A 23,710-nucleotide genomic window follows, 5' to 3' on the forward strand; every position below is an offset into this window, starting at 1 on the left:
CGCTGAGCCACCCAGGCATCCCTGAAATTCTGCATTTCTGACAGCTCCCAGGGGGTTCCCGTGCTACCAATTTGAAGGCCATCCTTTGAGTAGCAAGGGATTAGATGACCCACTTCACAAATATATCATCTACCCTTTAAACATTATTTAATTCTACTTTGTGCCAAGGACTGGGATGAGACACTAAAAAGAAATATAACCTAATCTTGACTTGTGAGAAGCCCAGAGTCTAATATGGCAGCAAACATAACAAATAACTGCTAACATGATATGTTTGTTAGGAGAATGTAAAGACAAGCCACAAACGTGGGACAAAATAGTTGCAAAAACCGTATTTGATAAAAGATTGCTATCCAAATTAGACAACTCTTAAAACTCAACAGTAAGCAGACAAGCAACTCAATTTTAAAAATGGGTGAAAGATCTGAATAGATACCTCACCAAGAAGATATATGGATGGCAAGTAAGAATATAAAAACATGATCAACTTCATATGTTAATAGGAAATTACAAACTAAGACAAAGAGATATTTCTCCACACCTATTTAAATGAACAAAATCTGGTACACTGACAATAACAAATGCTGACGAGGATGCAGAGCAACAGGAACTCTCACTCTTTGCTAATGGGACTGCAGAATGGTGCAGCCACTTTAGAAAGTATTTTGACAGTCTCTCACTAAAGGAAACATGCTCTTATCATATGATCCAGCAATCACGTTCCTTAGTATTTGCTCAAATAAGTCGAAAACTGATATTTATGCCAAAACCTGCAGAGGGACGACTAGAGCAGCTTTATTCATAATCGCCAACTTTTGGAAACAACCAAGATGTCCTTCAGTAGATGATTGGGCAAATAAACTTTGTTACATCCAGACAATGAGATGTTATTCAGTGCTAAAAAGAAATGAGCTAGCAAGACATAAATAGACATGGACTAACCTTAAATGCATACTATTAAGTGAGAGAAGTCAAAGGCTACATAGGATTCCAACTATATGACATTCTGGAAAAGGCAAAACATTGGACACAGTGAAAAGGTGAGGGGATTCCAGGAGTTTGGGGGGAGGGAAGGATGGATGGATAGAGCACAGTAGAGTTTTAGGGAGGTGAAACTATTCTGTACATTACTATAATAAGGGACACGTGTCACCATACATTTGTCAAAACCCATAGAATTAAAATAGCAAGAGTAAGCCCTAATGTAAACTATGGGCTTCAGTTGATAATGATGTGTCAACGTTGATTCCTTGATTGTAACAGATATACCATGTCCCACTCTGGTATAGGATGTTGGTGGTGGAGGAGGCTGTGCATGCATAGGGGCAGGGAACGCGGGAACGCATGGGGATTCTTTGTACTTTCCACTCACCTTTACTGAGCCTAAAACTGCTCTTAAAATACACACACACATAGAGAGATAGACAGGATCCAGCCAGAGAATTAATTCTGGAGCCTAGAAAGTCTTGATTGGTAGGCAAAAGTAATCAAATCAACCACATATGCCAAACTAGCCTCTATACGGGGAAACCTGCATTAAATTATCTAGGGTGTCTTCTGAAGATTGTAGAGCCATATTCTGGATCTTCTGAATCAGAATTTCTTAGCGCTCGGGAGTTGGTCATCAAGTTTATCAAGTTCTTGAGGCTGTTTTTAAGCACCATAAGGCTTGACAATCACTTTTCCACATGCATTTTTTAGTACAAAAACTAATACTAAATTGATTCCAAATAAGTTTTAATAACTATTGTTAATGAAATAAGCCATGTGAATAATACTGAAATATATTTATTTGAGAAGTACAGATATAATTCTGACACCTTTTATTAATAAGCAATAGAAACATAAAAGATTTGGAATTGTGGCAGCATGGTACAAATGTAAGAATATATCATTTGTAGAGATGAAATCGTTACCAACATTATCTTTACTATAAGACATGCTAAGAATATCCTAAAAAATAGACAGAAATATGTTGTTGCTTAAATTCAAGAAAATTATGAAAGAACTCTTTAGCTGTGTGTTTATCTGATAAGGGCAGCTAAACGTATCCTCCCATACTTCCTGTTTCTATATTTAAGAATACCGCAAACAGTTATTCTAATATATCTTTTTAAGTAGTTGCCTATAAAATGCAGCTTGGCTGAAAGAGCCCACCTAGAGCAAGTTGCTCAAAATTCCAGGGACAGCACTATCATACTGGAGAGATAACACTGACTCTAAACCAATGCTCATAATCCCAATCTAAGGGGCAAAATCTTAATGCCACTATTGTTACGGAAGAGAAGCCCCACCACAAAAATCTCAGTTTTATCTTTACGGCATTGAGAAATTCTATGAGATATCATACTCTTATCCCCATCATTTCAAACATTATTTTCATATATTTTCTTTAATGACCCATTTGCTCTAGTATCTTGAACTTTTTAGGAAACCAATATGGAATGTCCATTTTGTCAGTTTCTCTTCTTACCATTTCTGTAAGTCACCTAGTCTTCTTTCTAATACACGCACACATGCACACACACACACACATACACACACCACATTCATTTGTGCAGAAGTTCACATATTTGTTCCAATGGATCCCAACCTTTGCTGCCCACTTTGTACGAGGTCTACTGCCTTATGTAGTAGCAGCACCTGAGAATCCTAATAGCCTCAAGTTGTCGAATAAATTTGTAGGCTATTTATGAAATAATCAGACTCAAGTACTCTGGAAATTCAGAAAATTTAAAACCACCTCTTCTTGCTGTACTCAAGTGGCTGCAACTACAATATTTTAAAATGAATTGTTATGAAGCTATACCACTTCGTTATGTATGATGTTCCCTGACTCTTTAGTAAGAAGAGCAGCAAGATACAGATGTGCTTAATGAAAGTTTGGTGACCTGTACTGGCCAACTAAATATTCAAGACTTTTCTCTATTCCATTAATTGTGCTATCAGGTCAACCATGAAGCAGTTTAAGCTATCTATCTCCACTTGCCTGACGAATACTTACTTTAACTGATTTTTATGTTTATTTAGACACCCACAATTATATTAATTCAGCAGCATTACATCACATTTATATACATTAGTCCAAGTGACCCAAACACTGAGTCACAACCTTGTTTATAAATGCACCACACATTAATTACTCCATTAATACCTATGTTTGCTTAGCAGTGTAACAGGGTAGATAAAACCATTTGTCCGTCAGGGAAGGGGAACATCTACTCTACATTAGTTGGTGTATTCCACATCTTTATTGCACAATCTGTTCTTTCCATTCTTTTCTTATATCAAGTCTGAAATGATTTCTTCTTTACATTTAAGAAACCCTAGCATGAGATGGACAGAGGAAATTTTCTCCTGATGGAAGAACAACCAGAAACATACTATCATTACTTTGTTGATGGTTGTGTTAGTCAAATTGGGACATTCTTTGTCAAGAGAGTGTAGTGAGCTGATCCAGATGACACAAATCTCTCTTGCCTACATGTGTCTCTTATCCTCAAAAAATATATTAACTTTGTACATTGGGTAAGATGTAGCTAAGTTTAAATGTTCTACTACCCTGCTACTCACAATATCACTCAGTTTTGGAGGGAAGGGTTTTTGTGTTGTTGTTCAAGGCTATAATATAAAAAAGTTCCCTCAGAACTTCTGAGAGAACTTTGGTCATTTGTCCTATGGACCCTTAAGACCTAAGCACCAACATGAGCCTCCTTAAAGTGAAACTTCTCAGGTCGAAGAATATTATTTGACATTCTGTTGGGCTCAGATAATGGTGTCGACATGCTGATCATTCAGTGATCACTGGTTGGAGATCAGGGTTGAGTTTAACTCCTCACACATATGGCTGCATATTCTGTAGGTGCTTCTTTCACATTCCTTGCTTCTCTTGCATTTATTCCAATGACAGAATGGTTCAGAGAGGCATAAACAACGCTCTGTTTGTTTTCCTCCAGACATGGGTTAGAATAAACTTCAGTCTCTTCCTGGACCCTAAGCCAAGGGTCATTATCATAAGTACTAGTCCCTGACGGCAGTGTTTGGGGATTTTGCCTGGTTCCCACTTCAGATTGCTCATTCCTAAAGAGCTGGGGAACATCAACCTATAAGAGAAAAAAAGATTGCTTTAAATACCACCTAAGGATGCAATAGTGCATACAATCAGCAAACTATGAGTACATGCTACATTGAACCAATGCATCAGCAGAAATAATTTACTCTTCCTCGTATTCACTGTTGACACCTACTAGCAGATTCTTGCTTGCTAAAAGATGGAAGGTTTAAGGCCACTATGTTCCTCCAGAGTAGTTATTTTATGCTTTATTATTAGTCACTGTTGAAGTCACAGAACAGTTCCAGCTATTCAAGAACGCTGCCTGATAAAAATGAAGAAACCTATTTTATTTATTTATTTATTTATTTATTTATTTATTGAAGAGACCCATTTTAATGCTAAAAGTTGTTACTTCAATTTTTAAATCCCAGTTCTGTCAGTCAATTTATGTTCTTGAAGTTTGGCCTAACTCCTTGAAGGCATCGAGTTCACAGTCTTTGACAGTCTACATGCCTTGTCAGGCAACTTTGTTGTCCTTCTTTTATATGTGAAGTAGTACATCTCCTGCTGCTCCTTGGCCAAATTCCTCCATATATGCATGTATGGTCCTATCCTGAGAAGCTGAGCATTAGCTGCTGAGTATCCTGCTTCCTTCCAGTGAGGTGGCTGCCCAGAAAATAACACTAAGGCTGAATGATTGAACAAGGTTTTACCGTATCCAGTCTCTTGGCTCAGCTGAAAAATGCCCTAACCTCTATTCATTAAAATCTCTAGAGAAGCACTGAGGAAGAAAACTGTCATGTGACCTAATAAATAGCCAAAAATCCTCAACATATCAACAGGATTACTGTCATACTTTTACAATGTGTCTATGTCTGTCAACTCAGTTACTAGGCTCCCTTCCAAAAGATGGCTGGTTTCCATGAAAAACTTAATTAGAATGAATGAGGTAGAAGAAAACATGGTGCACTGTGGCTGACCCTATCCTGTGGCACCTCAGCAATGTGGGTGGAAGCCACAGAGGCTGGTGCACCATACTGTAGTCAATAGAGAGGACAAACACCAAAGCAGCTATCCTACTGTATATTTGTATGGCATTTTACCATTTACAAAGCACTTAAAAAATAGACAGCTGAGTGTTTTTTAGTATTCAAATACATTTATACCCTCCAGGGACTACTGTGGAATAAGACGAGAACTTTGGCTTTTATATATACCTGCCCTGTTTTTACCAGTTCCTTTCTCTTCTTTGGATTTCAATCCCACTGATTCCAATGCAAGTCCCTTCCTAGGAAACCTTTAGTCTCAGAGACCTACATGACATCACCTTATTTTCTGAAATGCTGATCAACTCAAATGGGACCAGAGCTCTGAATTCCTGTGAAAGACACAGACTTCTTAAAATAAGATTCCCGAATAATTACACACACAGAGAATACCTCTTGAATTCAACTTCAGATCATAAATAATTTATCCAGCCTACACAGGAAGAAATATGACTACATTTTAATCAACCTGGGCTTAACTTCAACAAGAAACTATTTAGATTATCATTTTAAATGGTTTCATGGATCTCAGTTCTGATCGCAACAGAATGTAATTCATTGTTTCTCACTACAGGAAGAAAGAAAACAACATTTAAGAAAATTTTCCTGCTTGGGGTACCTGGGTGGCTCAGTGGCTGAGCATTTGCTTTTGGCTCAGTTCATGATTCTGGGGTCCTGGGATCGAGTCCTGCATCGGGCTCCCCGCAGGGAGCCTGCTTCTCCCTCTGCCCGTGTCTCTGCCTCTCTCTGTGTCTCTCATGAATAAACAAATTTTTTAAAGAAAATTTTCTTACTTGAAGAAACAGAACTGTAGCCCCCAACAAAATGTTGCCTACTGCTGCTTACTAAAAACTTAATAGGAGTTTACAAAGTTGAATGTATTTGGTTTGATTTAAAAGTGGGCAACCTGATGGGGAAGTCTGTCATTTAATATAGTATGTAAAATTATTGGCTATATCTGCCTTTGACATTTCTGGAACTTTTGAGAAATTTACTACTTCTTCATCTCTACCCTTACACTCTGAAACATGCACACACACACACACACACACACACACACACACGTTCCTTTGCAGTGCCTAACATATGATTATTTGTTTTCAACTGAAGACCTTCCATAAAATGTTTTCAGAAATATATTGCCTCATTTTGTTTGTTTTGAGTTCCAATACTCACACAACATTGAACCCAAAAGAAAAAGCCTAAGTTTATATTCCAAGAACTTGTGGGAAAACTTGATCCTGCCTCCAAAATGCCCTTTGCTTTGTCTGGGAAGTCTCCTCCTTGATGAGCCCACATTCATTACAAGAGAGTTTTGCATAATAATTATACATATGGTCATGCTTCTTTATCTGCTTGTGATCTATGAAGAAATCACACATCACTTTATGAGATAATATACAGTTCATTCTTTCATTAACTCTCAACTCTTTCCCAGAAAGACTTTAAGGTATTTTTTCAAGAATATACGAGCAGTCTGAAATTACGTAACAGCTCAAGAAGAGAGGCAAAGTTGTATATCCAGTCTCTGACTTTTCTCCTTCAGTTCTACACTGCCACTCATGTTCTTCCAAAAGACCTCTTATTATGAGATTTGTTAATCCTGAAGAATCTTTACAATCCAAAGAATTTTAACAATCCAAGCTCCACTAAAAAGAAAATTCAACAGGGCCCTGTTCAGCCTTCCTCTGATTACACCAGCTAAGATGTTGAAACATTTTAAACATGAACTGTTTAAAGGTGGCCATGATGGAGGTAAATGTAAAATAAACACATTTTATAAAGTTAAGTCAATATATAGAGAGCATTTGGACAGCTCCTGGCACAGGGTAAAGTGTTCCATAGCCTTATTAAATTTGAAATAATATATTAAGGTTAACATGGTATAACCTAGATTGCATTTGTTTTAGTAGACATATAGAACATACCACGTTAATTTCCCTTCCTGCTGTATCAGAAGGCTTCTTTTGTTCTGCTGGAATTCAAAAACAAAAAATAAGAAACCAAGAAGAGTAAAGAACAACGCAAAATTCTTCCCCAATTGCCTGTAAGTTAAGGTTGTGGTAAGAATATAGTTTCTAGAATCAGACTGCTAGGTTGGAGTTCAGTGTCTAGAGCATAGGTGGGATGCTCCCCCACCCATGTCCACCCATTTGCATGCCAGTGGCGGTGTCCTTTGGGGATATTTGGTCTTCATTGAGACAAGGCATGATGGCATGTGGCTATGAAAAAGGGGATGAGACTAACTCAAATCAGACAAATGGACTTGAGAGATTAGTTCTCTTTCAATACCCTTAAAGTTTAGAATAGTTTCTTGTTTAATAAATTTAAGATTCATCTAAGTAAAAAAAAAAAAAAAAAAAAAAAGATTCACCTAAGTAGAATGGGTAAGTCCTAGCCATCTGCCCTCCTAATCACAACCCCTGCCTGGAGCACTGTGCTGTGATGATGATGCTTCACCGTGACTGGGAGGGACCTGAATTAACCCATCTGTCTTTTTGGTAGAACGATGAGTTGTCCCCGAGGATATTATCCATGGTTCCTCACAGGATATCAGGAAAGAAAACAACAGGAGCCAACTAAAAATTAATCAACCCTAATAAGTGAACCCCAAAGGTGTGGCACATAGCAGAAGGTAGAAAATAAAACCCACCTTGGTGCCTTCTAAGACAGCAGAATAGGTAGAAACAGGTAATGAGAAGAGGCAATGCCCCCAAAGGAAGCAAACTATAAAGCATCCAATGTTTGTTCTCCATCACTTCTGTGGAAGGTGGTCCTGAGGCACTGGTTGTATCTGAAATGTGAGTCAATGCTAAAGACAGTTAAGAAATTGGAGATATAATAGGATCAGTAATCCCTTCTGCATCATCACAACTTAAATGAAGGAGATATTTCCAGCTTCTCTTTCTCTTCTGGAAGCTTTCTGCAAGAACCCTGGGCCTCACTGTCATCACTCACATCTTGCCTTATTGATGGGCATATATATGTGGGTGGCTCTGGGTTATAATTCATCTTTTGTAAGAATTTTTTATTCTACAAGGATTAATCCCCTCTAAAAATACCCATAAACTGCTCTCAGAAAGCACTTCACAAGCTCTTTCATTGACATTGTCTTATTTAACTGTCATATTCACCACTAAAGGAAAGTAAGGAAGACTTTATTTTTATCCAGTTTCATGCCTTGATAAAAGTATTATTGTTCAGATCGCCCAAGGCCAGAGAGCTAGTGAGTTGCAGTTGGGACTCAAGCCAACATGTTTCTGATACTAAAATCTAGTTGCCTTCACACAATGGCTTTTTGTGGTCTCATAACTCTTTGGGATCTCCAAATACTAAGTACTTTTCTTATCCCAAGATATCTTTGTTATTGCCAAATGTGCCTTGCTGGACATACAGCTGGTGCTCATTACTATGATCAATGTTAACCTCTATTAAGGTTCTGTTTGTCCGTGGTAGGTTGCAATTCATTGATGAGTCATGAAACAGCGTAATAGATCACAAAAAAAAATTAGAAACATGAATCACAGCAGAATAGAAAAATATAATACATTACACATCATTAATTCTGTATATATGTTGACTTTTTACACAGGAAATTTTTATTTATAGTTATATTAACATCATTTTCTATTTTCTTCCGCATGTGTTTGGTTTGAGGTAAAGGTGGTCAGGAGCTACTGAGGGTAGGAAAACAGTGGTTAGATAATTCAGAGTGGTAACAAATGCTGTATTGTTCATGCTGCAGCTGCTGCTTGGATTTGGACAGCAGCCAAGTCATTACCAAGATGACCAACACAGCTGTCTGGGGGACGGGTATAGATAGAAATAAGGAGGAAGGTTCCCACATAGATAACTTAATGCAAACAAATACACTCAATTGGGAAAACGCAACTTCTATTATTTCTCTGACCACCAAATAATCTACTGTTCTTAATTTTGTTGGACTAGTTTGCTACTTACTTAGTACAGGGTGTTCTGAATTATTTCGAGTCCATTCTGAAATAGAAAATCCAGATAAAGAATTGAAATCGTTATGAAAATAATACTTGGGATCCCTGGGCGGCACTTTATGGACACAAAGTAAATCTCTGGGTTTATTTTGAAGCCTGATGAAAGACTAAATACAACACAGTCTTTGTCTGCTTTGATTCCTGCTTCCCAATTATTTAAGTATAAGGATAGGATACAGCCTCTATGACACATTCTGACACTTGAAAAAAAAACAAGATGTTCATTCAACAAGTGCTTAATGGGGCATAGAAGGCCACAAGGAAAGGATGTGTCTGATGACATGCTGAGTATCATTCTGAAACAGATTGTGCCTCCCACTTCCTGCCCACTCAGACCATCCCCACTTTTCTGCTGGGAGGATGACCATCTGCCCTTGTGAAGTTCCTAATCAGGGACTGACCAAGGGCATATTGGAGAGGATGGAGTTGCAGGCCAATGTGCATTCCCAGGACTGCTTCCCAGCTCCGTCAACTTTTTTCCTGGAGCTTTGCTTTGCAAAGCATTTTTCTTCATTCTGGGAGAATATTCTGGGAGAATATTGCTTTCCCAGTAGCATCAAGTCCTGACTCTGCCAAAGCCCTGTTCTTAACTTATTCTCTTCTTTTCTTTTTTTAAACATGGACCAGTTCTTAACTTGAATATAAAAAGAAAAGGAGAGTCAGATACAAAAGCAGGAAAATTTCCAATAGCCCCTGAGAAAGATATTTCAAGAGGAGAAAATTAAAAATTTTTTAAATCATACCTCCACATTATTTTTATGAAAAGCATCGTCCTTGACAACCTCTTAATCATAGGGCACAAACTGAAGGTTGCTGGAGGGGAGCAGGTTGGGGGGATGGGGTAATTGGGTGGTGGACATAAAGGAAGGCACGCGGTGGGATGAGCACTGTGTGTTATATAAGACTGACGAATCACTGACCTCTCCCTCTGAAGCTAATGATACATTATATGTTAAGTAATTGAATATATTTTTTACTTATTTTTTTAAAGATTTTATTTATTTATTTCACAGAGAGAAAAAGAGAGGGAGCACAAGCAAGGGGAGCAGTGGAGGAAGAAGCAGGCTCTCCACTGAGCAGGGACACAACATGGGGCTCAATCCCAGGACTCTGAGATCATGACCTGAGCTGAAGGCAGACATTTAACTTACTGAGCCACCCAGGTGCCCCAAGTAATTGAATTTAAATAAAAAAAAAAAAAACACCACAGTTTCTGCCTCCCAGGACACTATAATTCTTCATGGTATAAAGAACATTTCCAAAAAAAAAAAAAAAAAAATTTACATACATTACTGTAGTACAAGAAAATGTCTGATAAATGAAAGGCACAGACCTTAAATGACATGAAATTTGCCAGAAAAGAAAGATCACTTCTCCTAAGATGAACTCTGGAAGGCTTCATTAAGAACTTGGGAAATGAGCTGGGCTCGACAGAAAAGTAGAATTGCAGGAGGTGGAGGCAGATGAGTGGTGATAGCAGCATAGGAAGGAACATGGCGAAGACATGTGATGGCAGGGAGAGCTATTGGGCTGGAACAAAGGCTCGAAGTGGAGTCCAGAAACACTCCAGAAAGGCAGGTGGCAATGGACTGTGGAAGGCCTTGAATGCTCATTAAGTGTGAGCCCAACATTAGAAGCCCTGAGGATGCTCTGCCAAAGACTCAATAGAGGAGTGGCATCATGGAAGCCATTTATTAGGCAAATTAAGTATATTAGGAAGATATTTGGCTGAGCTGAACCAAAAGAGAAAACACTAAAGACACAGAGTCCATATGGCTGATTGGAATATTTGGAAGGAAGATAATGAAGGGTTGAGACACTCATGAAGCTGTAGGAGGGAGGCAATCCCAGACTGCAGGTTGCTGACAGATAAGATTCGAAGGCCAAAGCGAAGTCTTTGGGAATCCCCTCAGGTCAGGAGCATTCATTCACAAAGTGATAGGAAATTTAGGAGAGTACAAAGTCAGGAGAACAGAAATCTCCAAAGGGAAACTTCAAAGGCCCTTCATGTCTCACGGTTCCCTCTTTCTCTCTCATCTCCAGCGTGATCCTAACAAGCGTATCCCCGCCAAGGAACCGAGTTCCAGGGAGAAGCTGCCTCTCTTCCCTTTGGCCCCCATCTCCCCAAGAGGGACAGATTGTTGATCCTAATTTCAGCCCCTACTTGATTCCTAGAACAGGCACCTTCATGCATTTTACAAACTGTGCCACCATCTGTAGTGACTGGAATGACCCCACTATGGGACAGAGGAGACAAGTAATACCCCTGAGACAGTTCCATGTCAGAAGCCATTATTGGCTTGCCCCTGACACTGGCTAAATTCCTACCTCTTGTACAGAAGGGGATTGGTTCCCATGAAGGAAAACAGAATTACACAAGAAGGCTGTTTTACCAAGGAATGTGAACTCAATGCCACTGCATTTAATTTAATTAATTAATTATTTTTTTAAATTAAGGATTTTATCTATTTATTTGAGAGAAAGAGACAGAGATAGCTACGAGATACCATAAGCACGGGGAGCACCAGAGAGAATGGGAGAAGCAGGCTCCCTGCTGAGCAGGAAGCTTGATGTGGGACTTGATCCCAGAACTCTGATATCATGACCTGGGCCAAAGGCAGACGCTCAACCAGCTTAGCCACCCAAGGAACCTCCATTTAATTTTATTATACATTATATAAATAATCTAATAGTGTTCAATTGCTGTATTTTCATAGTATAATTAATATCTTAGGAGTAATGTTTTGCAAGTTTTGCTTTTTTTATCATTTATTTTGCCAGTTAAAAAAGTAATATTTCTTTAAAAATTCAATACCTTAATATGTGAATTGCTCTATCAAGAGCAATTTTCTCCAGAAAGCATTCTGGAGGGAGAAGCAGGCTCTCTGCAGGGCGCCCAATGTGAGACGTGATCCCAGGATCCTGGGAGCATGCCCTGAGCCGAAGGCTCAACCAATGAGCCACCCAGGCAACCTAAAGGTTTTAAGTTTTTATGAAGTACAATTTACTTCTTTATGTATCTCTGCTTTTGATGTTGTATGAAAAAAATGACAATTCCAAGATCATGAAGATCTACTTCCACATTTTCCTTAAGGAAACATAGTATTAAAATTTTATATGGCTTTTATTGTTTTAGTTCTTATTAAATATCTGATCCATTTTTACTTATTTTTGTATATTATATGAAGTAGAGTTCCAAATTCATTCTTTTGTATATGGGTATCCAATTGTCTCAGCACCATTTATGGAAGAAACTATCCTTTTCCCATTGAATGGGTCCAGTAGCCTTGTTAAAAGTCAATTGGCCATTTCATTGTGGTTTTAATTTGTATTTCCCTGATGATGAGTAATATTGAGCATTTTTTCATGTGCCTGTTAGCCATTTGCATGACTTTTTTGTAGAATGTCTATTCATGTCTTCTGCCCATTTCTTAACTGGATTATTTATTTTGTAGGTGTTGAGTTTGATAAGTTCTTTATAGATTTTGGATATTAGCCCTTCATTGGATATGTCATTTGCAAATATCTTCTCCTATTCCATAGATTGCCTTTTAGTGTCGTTGGTTGTTTCCTTTGCTGTGCAGAAGATTTTTATCTTGATGAATCACCTCACACCTGTCAGAATGGCTAAAATTAAAAACTCAGGAAACAACAGATATTGGCAAGGATGCCGAGAAAGGGGACGTTTTCTTGCTCTGTTGGTGGGAATGCAAACTGGTGCAGCCACTCTGAAAGACAGTATGGAGGTTCCTCAAAAAATAAAAAAACAGAACTACTCTACATCCCAGCAATGGCACTACTAGGTATTTATCCAAAAGATACAAAAATACTGATTCAAAGTGTTTCATGCACCCCAATGTTTATAACACTGCTATCAACAATAGCCAAATTATGGAAAGAGCCCAAATGTCCACCAACTGATGAATGGATAAAGAAGATGGGGTGTGTATATAGAATATTCCATTTATATATATAATATTCTAGTATATATAATGGAATATTACTCAGCCATCAAAAAGAATGAAACCTTGGCATTTGCAACAAACATGGATAGAACTAGAGGATATTATGCTAAGTGAAATAAGTCAACCAGAGAAAGACAAATACCATATTATTTCACTCATATGTGGGATTTAAGAAACAAAACAGATGAACATAGGGGAAAGGAGGAAAAATAGATAAAAATAGAGAAGGAGGCAAACCATTAGAGACTCTTAACTGTAGAGATTGAGGGGAGATAGGTGGGGGGATAGGTTAAACGGGTGATGGGCATTAAGGAAGGCACTTATTATGATGAGAACTAGGTATTACATGTAAGTGATAAATCACTAAATTCTACTCCTGAAACTAATACTATACTGTATGGTAACTAAATTGAATTTAAATAAAATCTTGGAAGAAAAAAATGTAAATTATCTAAAGATGTATGGATTTATTCTGGACTCTTAATTCTATTCTATTGATCTGTATACCTATCCTTATGGCAGTACCACGCTCTTTTGATTATTGTAGTTGAGTAGTAAATTTTTAAACAAACAAGCGCAAGTCCTCCAACTTTGCTCTTCTTTTCCAAGATTTTTTTTTTTTTTTTTTTTTTTGCTATTTAGATCATTGCAACTGTATGTAAAGTTTAGGATCATCTTTTTCATCTATGCAAAATTAAAAAAAAAGGGTTGTTGGGATTTTGATGGGAATTGTATTGAACCTGTAGATCACTTTGGAAGATATTGCCATCTTAACAATTTTAAGTCTTTCAAAGTGAACATGGCATGTTTTTCCATTTATTTACATCTTTAATTTCTTTCAGGCATGTTTTGTTCAGTATACAAATCTTGAGCCTCCCAGGTAAATTTATTTGTAAGTATTTTATTCTTTTGGATGCTACTATAAACAGATTTTTTTTTTTTATTTTCTTTTCAGATTGTTCATTGCTAGTGTTTAGAAATACCATTGATTTTTTAGCTGATCATACAACCTTGATGAATTAATCTATTAACTCTAGTAGCTATGTGGATTTTAAAGGATTTTCTATATATAAAATCAGGTCATTTGTGAATAGAGATAGTTTCACTCCTTCCTTTCCAATTTTGGATGCCTTGTATTTCTTTTTTTCTTGCCTAAGTCTTCTGGCTAGAATTTCTAATTCAATGTTGAATAGAAGTGGCAAAAGCAGACATCTTCATTGATATGATGTGGGATTTTCATAAATCAAACGTGTTTATTTATTTTCCTCTACTCTGTTTGCTGTCCATGTTTTATTCAGTTTGGTTTTGCTCAACTTAACCTCAACCTGATGTTTGAGCCTATTGAAGGCCTCTGGGAGGCACTGGGGAGGCAGCTAAAACTATAAACATCCTCAAAACTCATCAGGGAGACAGGCTTATTTGTGCACAGTTTGTTCTCTGTGCAATCTACGAATCACTAACAAATTATAATTGAACACCACAGATATGACTTCAAGGATTTATTATCAATAAAAGTGAAGGACTGGTAAGTGGAAGAAAAAAGAAAAGAGGACAAAGAATAGAGAACTGTCTACTACTATTGGTATTTACTTGGTAATTTTTTCTATTTTTCGGTGATCTACTTTTGGATTTATAGAATAAATGCTATACTCCCTAGAGGCATAATAGCTTTTATTATATTTTTTCTCTATTTTCTTCTACCTCACCTACCCCAAAATTGCACACACACTTGCTCACAAAGATCACAATCTGAGGAGTGTGGCAGCCCCCTGATTTACATGACTTCAGTATCTAACATAGTTGTTTGAGAACCTGGGTGCTCCTTTTTCTTAAAACAGACAAAAAAAAATATGAGATAGTCTTGTAGAACTCACCTGTCACATTAATGGTTACTGAATGGCTTTCCACATGTCCAGATGGAAAATCTGCAGAACAGCGGTATGACCCGGTGTCGCTAGGCAGCAGGGGATTAAAATGCAGAATAAACACTGAAATATTCCCCTTTTCATTCCAATTCTGACGTTTATAGTCAAGAGGTTGACAGGTTTTTTCTTCAAGCTTGCACCAGCTCACGTTAGGTCTGTTAGTACAGTATTTCACAGGGCAATTCAGAGCAAATGAATTCCCTGCTGAGACAGTGTGTACGGAATATCTCTTTACATACAATTGTTCATTACATGCTTTTTCCCCTGAAAGATAAAAACAAAATTAAAATCAAATAGGCTCTAGAAAGACCAGATATTTGCCACCCAACAGTTTCTGCCAAAGACTTCTCAAATACGATTTTATAATTTTCCTGGATAACATTTTTCAGTATATTAACCCTTACTAGCAGAGTGTCTGGTACATAGTAGGCACACAATGAGTATTTGTTGAAAAAAAAAATTCGTCAATTTCCAAAATATTACTGATCGTTTTTGTTGCTATGAAATGTTTTATTATTTTGTGGCTATTCCAATAGTAGCAAAAAATAAAAGCAATTTTCAGTCAATAATTTATTATATTCCAACATTAGGGAACCCCGGGTGGCTCAGCAGTTTAGCGCCACCTTCAGCCCAGGGCGTGATCCTGGAGACCTGGGATCGAGTTCCATGTCAGGCTCCCTGCATGGAGACTGCTTCTCCCTCTGCCTATGTCTCTGCCTCTCCCTCTGTGTGTGTGTGTGTCTCTCATGAATGAATAAATAAATAAAATCTTTAAAAAATAATGATAATAATTTATTATATTCCAGGGGCTGTTAAACCATACTAAGTATTTGAACTCTAATCTGCACAACAAAATATATATGTTATTATTATTATGAAACCTATATTACAGATGTAGGAAAGCATTTGCCTAAAGTTATATGCTAATAGCTTAATAGCATTCAAACAAATACTAGAATCCATTACTCTGTAACTCACTAACCATTACTCTGTTACTGTTTCTTGAGTAGTAATCACATTTTCTATTACTAGTTCTGATATATTCCAAAAAGTGGGAGAGAGGAACTTTTGTAGACAATTATTTCCTTATTATACTTGAAATTAGAAATTTTCTTTACTTGTTTCTCAAAGGCCTTAGCGCTGTCTTGCAATTTTTTCCATGACTTTTTCTATGTAGAACACATGCAACTCAAGATAATTGTTGGATGATAGGACGTTCTGACATAACCTGAATGTTTTGTCTTCTGAAAGGGCAGGAGGAACAGTGATGCACCTCTTTTGGAAGTTCTGCCTATTGGTCTAACCTAATGGAAGTTGTCTCCCTCTGTTTTGGTGGAGAGAGCTTTTTCCTGGAAATGAATTTTCTGTTATCTTCTATGAACCTTCTGTTAGCAATTGTCAATTGCATAAAAAATCTGCAGCCAAGAAAAAAGAATTTTTAAAACTATATTTTTGAATAAGTTCTGTTTCTTTTAACTTACCATGAAAGTATTTACCCGGAACCTCAATATTTAGGATGTAACTGGGAACCAAGATACATGAAGAAGTGTTCACTAAACAGCAAAATAGATACTGCAGGAATCCAAACTCATCTCCCTCTATACATAATCCTTACAATTCCATTATCATTGCCTAATTAGCTTAAGAGCATAATTGTGTTATATGATACAGAGTCACAATTATACTGAGAAGACTGAATCAACAACAAACTTTGAATTAGGCTTAATATAACCCTTTTTTTTGAAACCAAGAAGAGTTCAATCTATTTTACAAAGAATTTAATCAGAAATGGTCACTTCAAAAAACATTTTGGCCTCCAAAGGGTCAAACCTCAATTACTTTAAATGTAAATGTATGTGGAAGTATCCATTCTCTGTTAATTGTTGGATTATATTGTCCCTTTGGAGACACATGCACGTGAGCAAGAGAAATGGCACCAATTTATGACAACTGTTTAATTTCTTTTTGCATCAGTTGCATCATGAGTGTATATAAATCATAGAATATTCTACTACCGAACGGACTCCCAGTGCTAGTAAAACAAAATAACTACAATCAGCCAGATTCCTTTATGAATGTTATAGTGGCTCATACTTTTTTATTTTTCCATTAGAGTTAAGGTCTTAAGAGTGTCTTCTCTTTAAGTTCCTTTTCCTACAGCCTCATGTTTTTTTTCTTGGCTCTGTCTTTCCCTGTTCTGAACTACTTTCTCAGCAATATATCCAATACATCCCCTTCATAAATTTCTTACTCTCACCTTCAGTGGTTCCTCTAAACAAATGTACCATCTCATGTAAGTATAATTGAGATAATAGCATAATTCTCTTTTAAGGACAAAGCAGGCTAAGGATGAATTAGGTGGAGGGCAGCTTTTGGCCCTGCCTTGCACATGCTGCTTTACTTAGCTTAATGTTCCACTTTATTTCTACACCCTTACCCTCATAAATAGTCTCATTTTTAGCTATTTCCTAACCTCCAAAAAAGCCTCTCACTATATGATTTCTGCTCACATCTCATCAACTTCTGTTCAGAAACTTGACTGAGTTTCCAGGAACCAGATAGAGAACTGCAAAGAATTTTCAGAAACTTTTGAGTATTTCTATATTTATAAATGCATTGAAACTTCAAACAAGTTTACTTTAAGACTTATGTTTCTGTCACTTCCAAAAATTCAAAATAAAAATGAAAGCAAGCTAAAAGCCAAGTTATAAGGATGAAGTTTTCAAAAACTTGAAGAGAAAGGGTGATTTACCAAAAGGAAGTGCCTAACAATATAACACCTGGATGTGGTTAGACTTACAACAAGAAAGTGAAGAGACCAGAAACAGAAAAGCCAAGTGAAATTCGAATTTCCAGAACTCCATTCTTCCGCCTAAAGTTAATAGACTACCTCAGCCTCCTAACTTCCCTTTTCATGTACTTGTATAAGTCAGTCAGAGTTTATGGGGCCTAGAAATTGGTGCCAACATCGTGGAAAACAATGAGATAGTTATAAGCAAAGACCTTCCTTCCCTCAAGGAGCTCAGCATTTAATGGATGAGACAAGAATTAACTAACATAGTCACTTTCCCAGAACAAACTTACTATTTACCACTCTTTTTCTCTTCAAATTTATCTGAGCTGAAAGCAGGGTTCAGAGGGACCCTGAACAGTTGTTAGGGGGTATAGAAATAAGTAAGACATGATGTCTTCCTTCAAAGGGCTTGCCTTCTAATGGGAGATAAAGACGCTTGACAGATGGGAGAATGAAATGACACTATAACGTGGTGCAAACTGCTTGGGTGGGTAGAGGGCTAACCTCAGCTGGGACTATTGGGACAAGGCTTAATGGAAAAGCTCTACTTGAGCTGAACCTAAGTGAATGCATAACCCGTTGATAGAGTAGTGAATGGGACAGGGGACGTATTTTCAGACTCAGGACATGGAAGGGCAAAGGCAGAGAGGCCAGGAATCTCATGGCAGATTCAGGGAATTGACACACACTTGGATCATGGGTTGCTCATGTAGTGGCATGGAGACCAGAGATTGTTTCAGAATAAATGCAGTAAGCATTAGGTGGGCCATGTTTAAATTTCACTTATTCACCATGAGAAAATACAGAGCCTGATTCTTTTGGGAAATTTGTAAAAGTCCATAAATAGCTAAAAACTAGAATATTCATTCGAACATGGTTGCTCAAATACTAACACGTCATGTAATGTTGAGATAGCCACCTAGTCTCACTGGTCTTCAATCTCTGTAAAACAGGATGAAAATAGAAAAATTCTTACCCACCTTCCCCCCCATACAAACACATCCACAACTTCACCTCTAGCAGTGTGTGACTGACATGATAAAACCAGCTCTAAGTCTGTGTCGCCTTTCCATTTAGCCATCAGTCTGTCACCCAGTGCTAGTAGCACGAGTGAACATTCCTTCTAGTCCCAGCCCATGTGGCTATGTGCATGGGGGAGCACACAGAGCAGGGGTGGAGAGGAGGAGAGTCAGCTGATGGTCCTAACCATATCACCAACTCCCAATGGCATTATGGAAACATCGCTGTGGTTCCTGCATATTCTTATCAGCAGGGTGAGGATCACTGGCTGTCTCATTGTCTGGCACAGAGATTTTTCTTGAATGGAGGAATGACTAGATGAATGAAGGCTTGCCAACAGGCATTAAAAGTCATCAAGAGTACTCGCTCTTTGTACAAAGAGGGTATTAACATTTCGCATCCCCCTGAGACTCGAACGGATATTTGTAGTGCAGGAATGCTACACAGAGCTAAATGGCACAGTTCTAATTCCTCGTGGGACAGGAATGTTGACACTTGGCTGCTTGTCCTGAATTATGTATGGCTATTTCATGGCATTCAAGAAATCAAAAGCTGCCCTGAGGGGTTAAAGGAACATGTTCTAAAGAGAGGTGAGGATCACAGTTGCTTTTGGATGGATGTATCAGCCAACATTAGTTGTTCATGCTGTTGTTCTCAAACATTCATAGCTTATGGTGGGGAATTTTCAATATTAAAAGTAATTCAAATAAACATACACAGAAGAAGGATGAAACCTCTACTATCCTCAGGCTTTCCTCTGATGAAGTACCCTATCCCTTTTTAAGTCACTCGAAGTTTTGGAAGACTCACATTTTAAAGTTCCTTATGAAAATCATGACTGTTTATTACAGCACACATATTCCATGACGAGGGCCTGTCTAGCATATTTGAGGCTCAGAGTGCACCATTTCTAACAATCACCTCCTCTCTATGGAAAAATGTTTTCAGAGATTATTAGTTGAAACAATAAAATGGCCAGAAAAGAAACATAGACAGTGAATATTTCCTTTCATGGAACTTCATATATAAAACCATGCATGTTAAAAATATTTTTAAAACTTTAGAATCAAAAAAGGGAAAAGGCACACAATTATTTAATTGATAGTTTGGTAACTACTTAAACAGTGTGAACTTTGATCCTTTAGTTAGTCATATATCGTAGTCTATATAAATAATTTTCCAGTAACTAGTAAATGAATTTTATGAAAACCGAAATTCTACAAAAGATACAATGTAGGCAATTACTGAATTGTACCATGAATGTGAAGTTTTATTTTGATTCATTTAATTTTAAAATAACACTTTAAATAGTAGAAAACATTTCAGTCATATGGAAATTATTCAATAAAACGTGAAGTTTTAAAACTTCAAAGCTGAAGTTCATACCTGAAAACAAATTACACCGCACAGTTTGTACTGCTTCACTTTTAGATTTTAAACAAATAAATATTCAAAGTGGTTGCATAGAATGAAAGCGATGAAACAGCTCCCATTCTGTTTCTTTGGCTGCATGGTCACTGCGGTGTTATTTATTTAAAATCTATGTTGAAATGAAGGAATATGTAGAGGCACAGGTATCAGAGACCCAAACTGCTTGGAGCAAGCTCAGGTGATTCTGAACATTATAAATTTACCCATGAAACAAATACAAGAATCTGTGTGTCCAGAGCCAACTCTGTAACTGGGAAGTTCTCTGAGTTAGCTTTCGTGTAGAATGCAATGTTTATCAAAAGGGAAGTACTAAAATGTGTTAATTTGGAACTTAACATACGTATCATTAAAATCTAGCAGTAACTATAGCAATTATTTAGAATTTAGATCAAAGATATTTTTAGGAGGAGGAGTATTTTATTGCTGCTATTGTTCAGAATTGCTGGCACGAGGTGATAATTAAAAGTAGCTTTATTTGTTTTTAAATTCTGTACATATAATGTCCCAGGGATGGGGCCTTCACTCTATGTCTACTTAGTAAGGTGACAGTTTCTAATGCAAAGGGAATGCAAAAAGAGACCTCTATTGCTCTTTAATTTTCCCTTCAGACTTTTTTCTTTCTTTCTTTTCTTTTTTTTTTTTTTTTTAAACAAGGTACAATCCCTCAGAGCTTTCCAATTTCTTAGAGGGAAAGAGCCCTCTGGCTAGGTCAATCTGGAAAGGCTTCAAGAAAGAGGGTGAATCCCCTCCAGTCCCAAATCCACCCTAGGGCAAATCTGCTCCACCTTCTATTATCACAATACCATCACCTACCTTTGACAGGGCCAGAACACAGGAGCCCTCTTGGTTTCTCCCTTCTTTCCTTCCCCTTTCCATCAGTCATCAAGTTGAACTGATTCAGCATCCAAAATATCTTTCAAATTTATTTCCATGACACTGGCTTAATTTGGGTCTTATTTTGATTCATGTGGATTATTGTCACAGTCCACCAACTAGTCTCCTACATTCCAAGCTTGGCCTTGTCCCGCCCCCCTCCCGCAACCCCAGTTATTTGCCACATCACTGTCACAGTTTGCATTCTCAAAATGGAAATCCAGTCTCAGGATTTTGTGCCTAAAACCCTTCAGAGATTCTTCAAAGCCTGAGGGAAATGTCCAGAATTCATCAAATGAAATTTAGCCCCTGCTTCCTTTGGCAAACCCACCCCTCCCCCACCCTCCAGTAACCCAAGTCTGCTGGACATCCCCTCCCTCCCCCACTCCATGAATGTCCCACGCTGTTCTGCATGACGTGTGGCATTCTTTTATAATTAAATATGTGCTTATGCATCTGTCTTCCTATCATGTTCACAACTTTCTTGATGGAATAGGATAGTACTTGTCTCTGCAGGAACTTACTATGAAAGAAGAAGGCCTGATGTAGCCTGAGACTTCAAAGAGAGCTCAGGACGAAAATAATTTCCTGTTCACAACTCTGACTAATAATGCTCTCTATGCACTAAGGGAGCAGAGTAGACACCTCTGAGCTCTCACCAAGGTGGTCTACAGGGCACTGAAGTGAAGAATGTACGCATCTCAACATACCCCAGAGTGGTTAAGTTATAACCACTAAAGAAAAACCAGACCTTATAAGTATATAGTGTGGGAAGGCCTGATTTATGTCCACTCAGGTGTGATATTCAAAATATTTAACAAATGCTACTCTGTGATCATCCAGATGCCTGGATCAGCCAATCAGAAAGGTATGCCAGCCACAAACAACTCCAATGGCCCATATCTTCCAGTTGAGCAAGTGTACCTGCAGGTGTAAATACCATCAGGAGTCAGGGAGGGTAGAAAAATTTTAAAACCTATTAGCTCTTAAAAAAAAAGCTTCATGAATATGAATCATATGTGAAGTACAATTATTTCTTATTTTTAAAGACCAGGCACCATGAGGAAAATCTCAACTGAGATTCACTCTTGCTCCATTGAAAAATTCTTACACGTGAATGGAAAGTTCACAATAGTTACATTTACTGAAAGAAATGAATGACTGTAATGAAGGCAGATTGCCTTAATTTGAACTAAGATAGGGTTAAACATAAAAGTGTCAATAAATGATTTTTGAAAACTACAGTGATCATGAAAGATATTAATACATCAATAATTTTCTGTGGCGTGAAGTAGGATTTTTTAGATTCTGTCAGAGGAGAATGTGAGAGACCAATACGCAAAGAACCCAAAAACTTCAGATACATGGTGAGGAGGCTACAGAAGGAGAGGAGTCTTCAGACTAAGAAGGAAAACAAGCCTTCAGAGGATGCCAGTGGTACAATCTGTCTTACTGTGGAGGGCCAGGATGGTGGACAGCAGGGGAGATCTGATGACCACGAGGGAAGGAAAGCAAATATCTATTGCCTTGCAAATTGGTTTTGGTTCAGGGCCCCCCTGATGCAATGGATTGACCAAAGTCAAAGCCGTTTCACACACAGCAATAGCAGCCATGTAATCACACATCAAAGATTCTGGAAGGACATCTACCTGGACACATTAGGAATCACATGCACAGCATCAGGAAGCCCGTGTGGCACACTGCTCATCATAAGCTAGCTGGCATAGACTCAGAAAATCAGAAATGTTGTGACATGAGATGAAGGTGGTGGACATACAGACACCGCCAATCTAATGTATGATGTAATGTGGATTAAACTTACTACTTTTACTCTGTGGTAAACAAACCTACTATGTAAGTTGGATATCCCCAGAAGTGCTAGGAATACCTGGGAAACTTGATATATGTATGCAATGTTACAACAGAGAACAGAGCTTCTATTGTAAAGACTGACGGTTGGTAATCTAAGCCAAATCCTGTGTCACAGTCTCAGGGGTTCAATGAAAACTGACCGAGTCTCAGTCCCTACCATGAGATGAAAGATACGTATGTCTACCTGACAAACAACATGCCGTGTAATATAGATCAAAGACATAGAATTAATATGAAATAATAGTTCAGGTTTTTCATCTTCTCTGTGGTTATTGTCTGATAATTGGTCTTTAGACAGGGTTAGGCATCTCTTCCTTATCTAAACACACATGTGCAAGCCTGCACACATACAGAGAGAAAGAGAAAGATTCTCATGCACATACAGTTCCTTTAGCAGAAATGGAACTGGAAAAGATTAAAGAATTAACTTCACAACAAGAATGAGCGTACTATAAATCTGAATTCATTCCATTTGCTTAAAATACAAAGGACAAGAAATGAGAAATTTGAGAGGATTTTCACAATCATCTCTACTACCATTTCCTCCTTAAAAATCTCATTATGCTTGTATTTGAAAACTTTCTTTAAGTTTGCTTTCATGTGGTATTTATTTAGCACACTTTGAGGCAATTTCTTCTAGGGCTAGAATTTCTCATTCTGTGATATAACTATCTGGGGGAAAATTTCTAGACTATCTTTTCAATCTAGTTTAATTGAGCA

The 23,710-nt window shown here is 37.6% G+C and overlaps 1 protein-coding gene across 3 annotated transcripts in view; it reads right to left on the reverse strand.

The window, feature by feature from the left end:
* Positions 1-1,772: 1,772 nt before the first annotated feature.
* Positions 1,773-23,710, reverse strand: part of BTLA (B and T lymphocyte associated) — a 28,291-nt gene continuing 6,353 nt past the window's right edge. The window contains exons 2-6 of one of the 3 annotated variants that reach the window (XM_038582811.1): positions 14,950-15,264; positions 9,061-9,096; positions 7,754-7,894; positions 7,029-7,075; positions 1,773-4,103 (exon numbers count right to left, since the gene is read on the reverse strand). In XM_038582811.1, coding sequence (XP_038438739.1) covers positions 3,828-4,103; positions 7,029-7,075; positions 7,754-7,894; positions 9,061-9,096; positions 14,950-15,264 — 815 coding nt within the window. In that variant the 3' untranslated portion in view covers positions 1,773-3,827. Of the gene's footprint in view, positions 4,104-7,028; positions 7,076-7,753; positions 7,913-9,060; positions 9,097-14,949; positions 15,265-23,710 lie in introns of all 3 variants that reach the window. The other 2 variants (XM_038582810.1, XM_038582809.1) reach the window with 2 other exon arrangements.

Source organism: Canis lupus, chromosome 33 (assembly GCF_011100685.1).
Source record: "Canis lupus familiaris isolate Mischka breed German Shepherd chromosome 33, alternate assembly UU_Cfam_GSD_1.0, whole genome shotgun sequence".
Taxonomy (NCBI): Eukaryota; Metazoa; Chordata; class Mammalia; order Carnivora; family Canidae; genus Canis; species Canis lupus.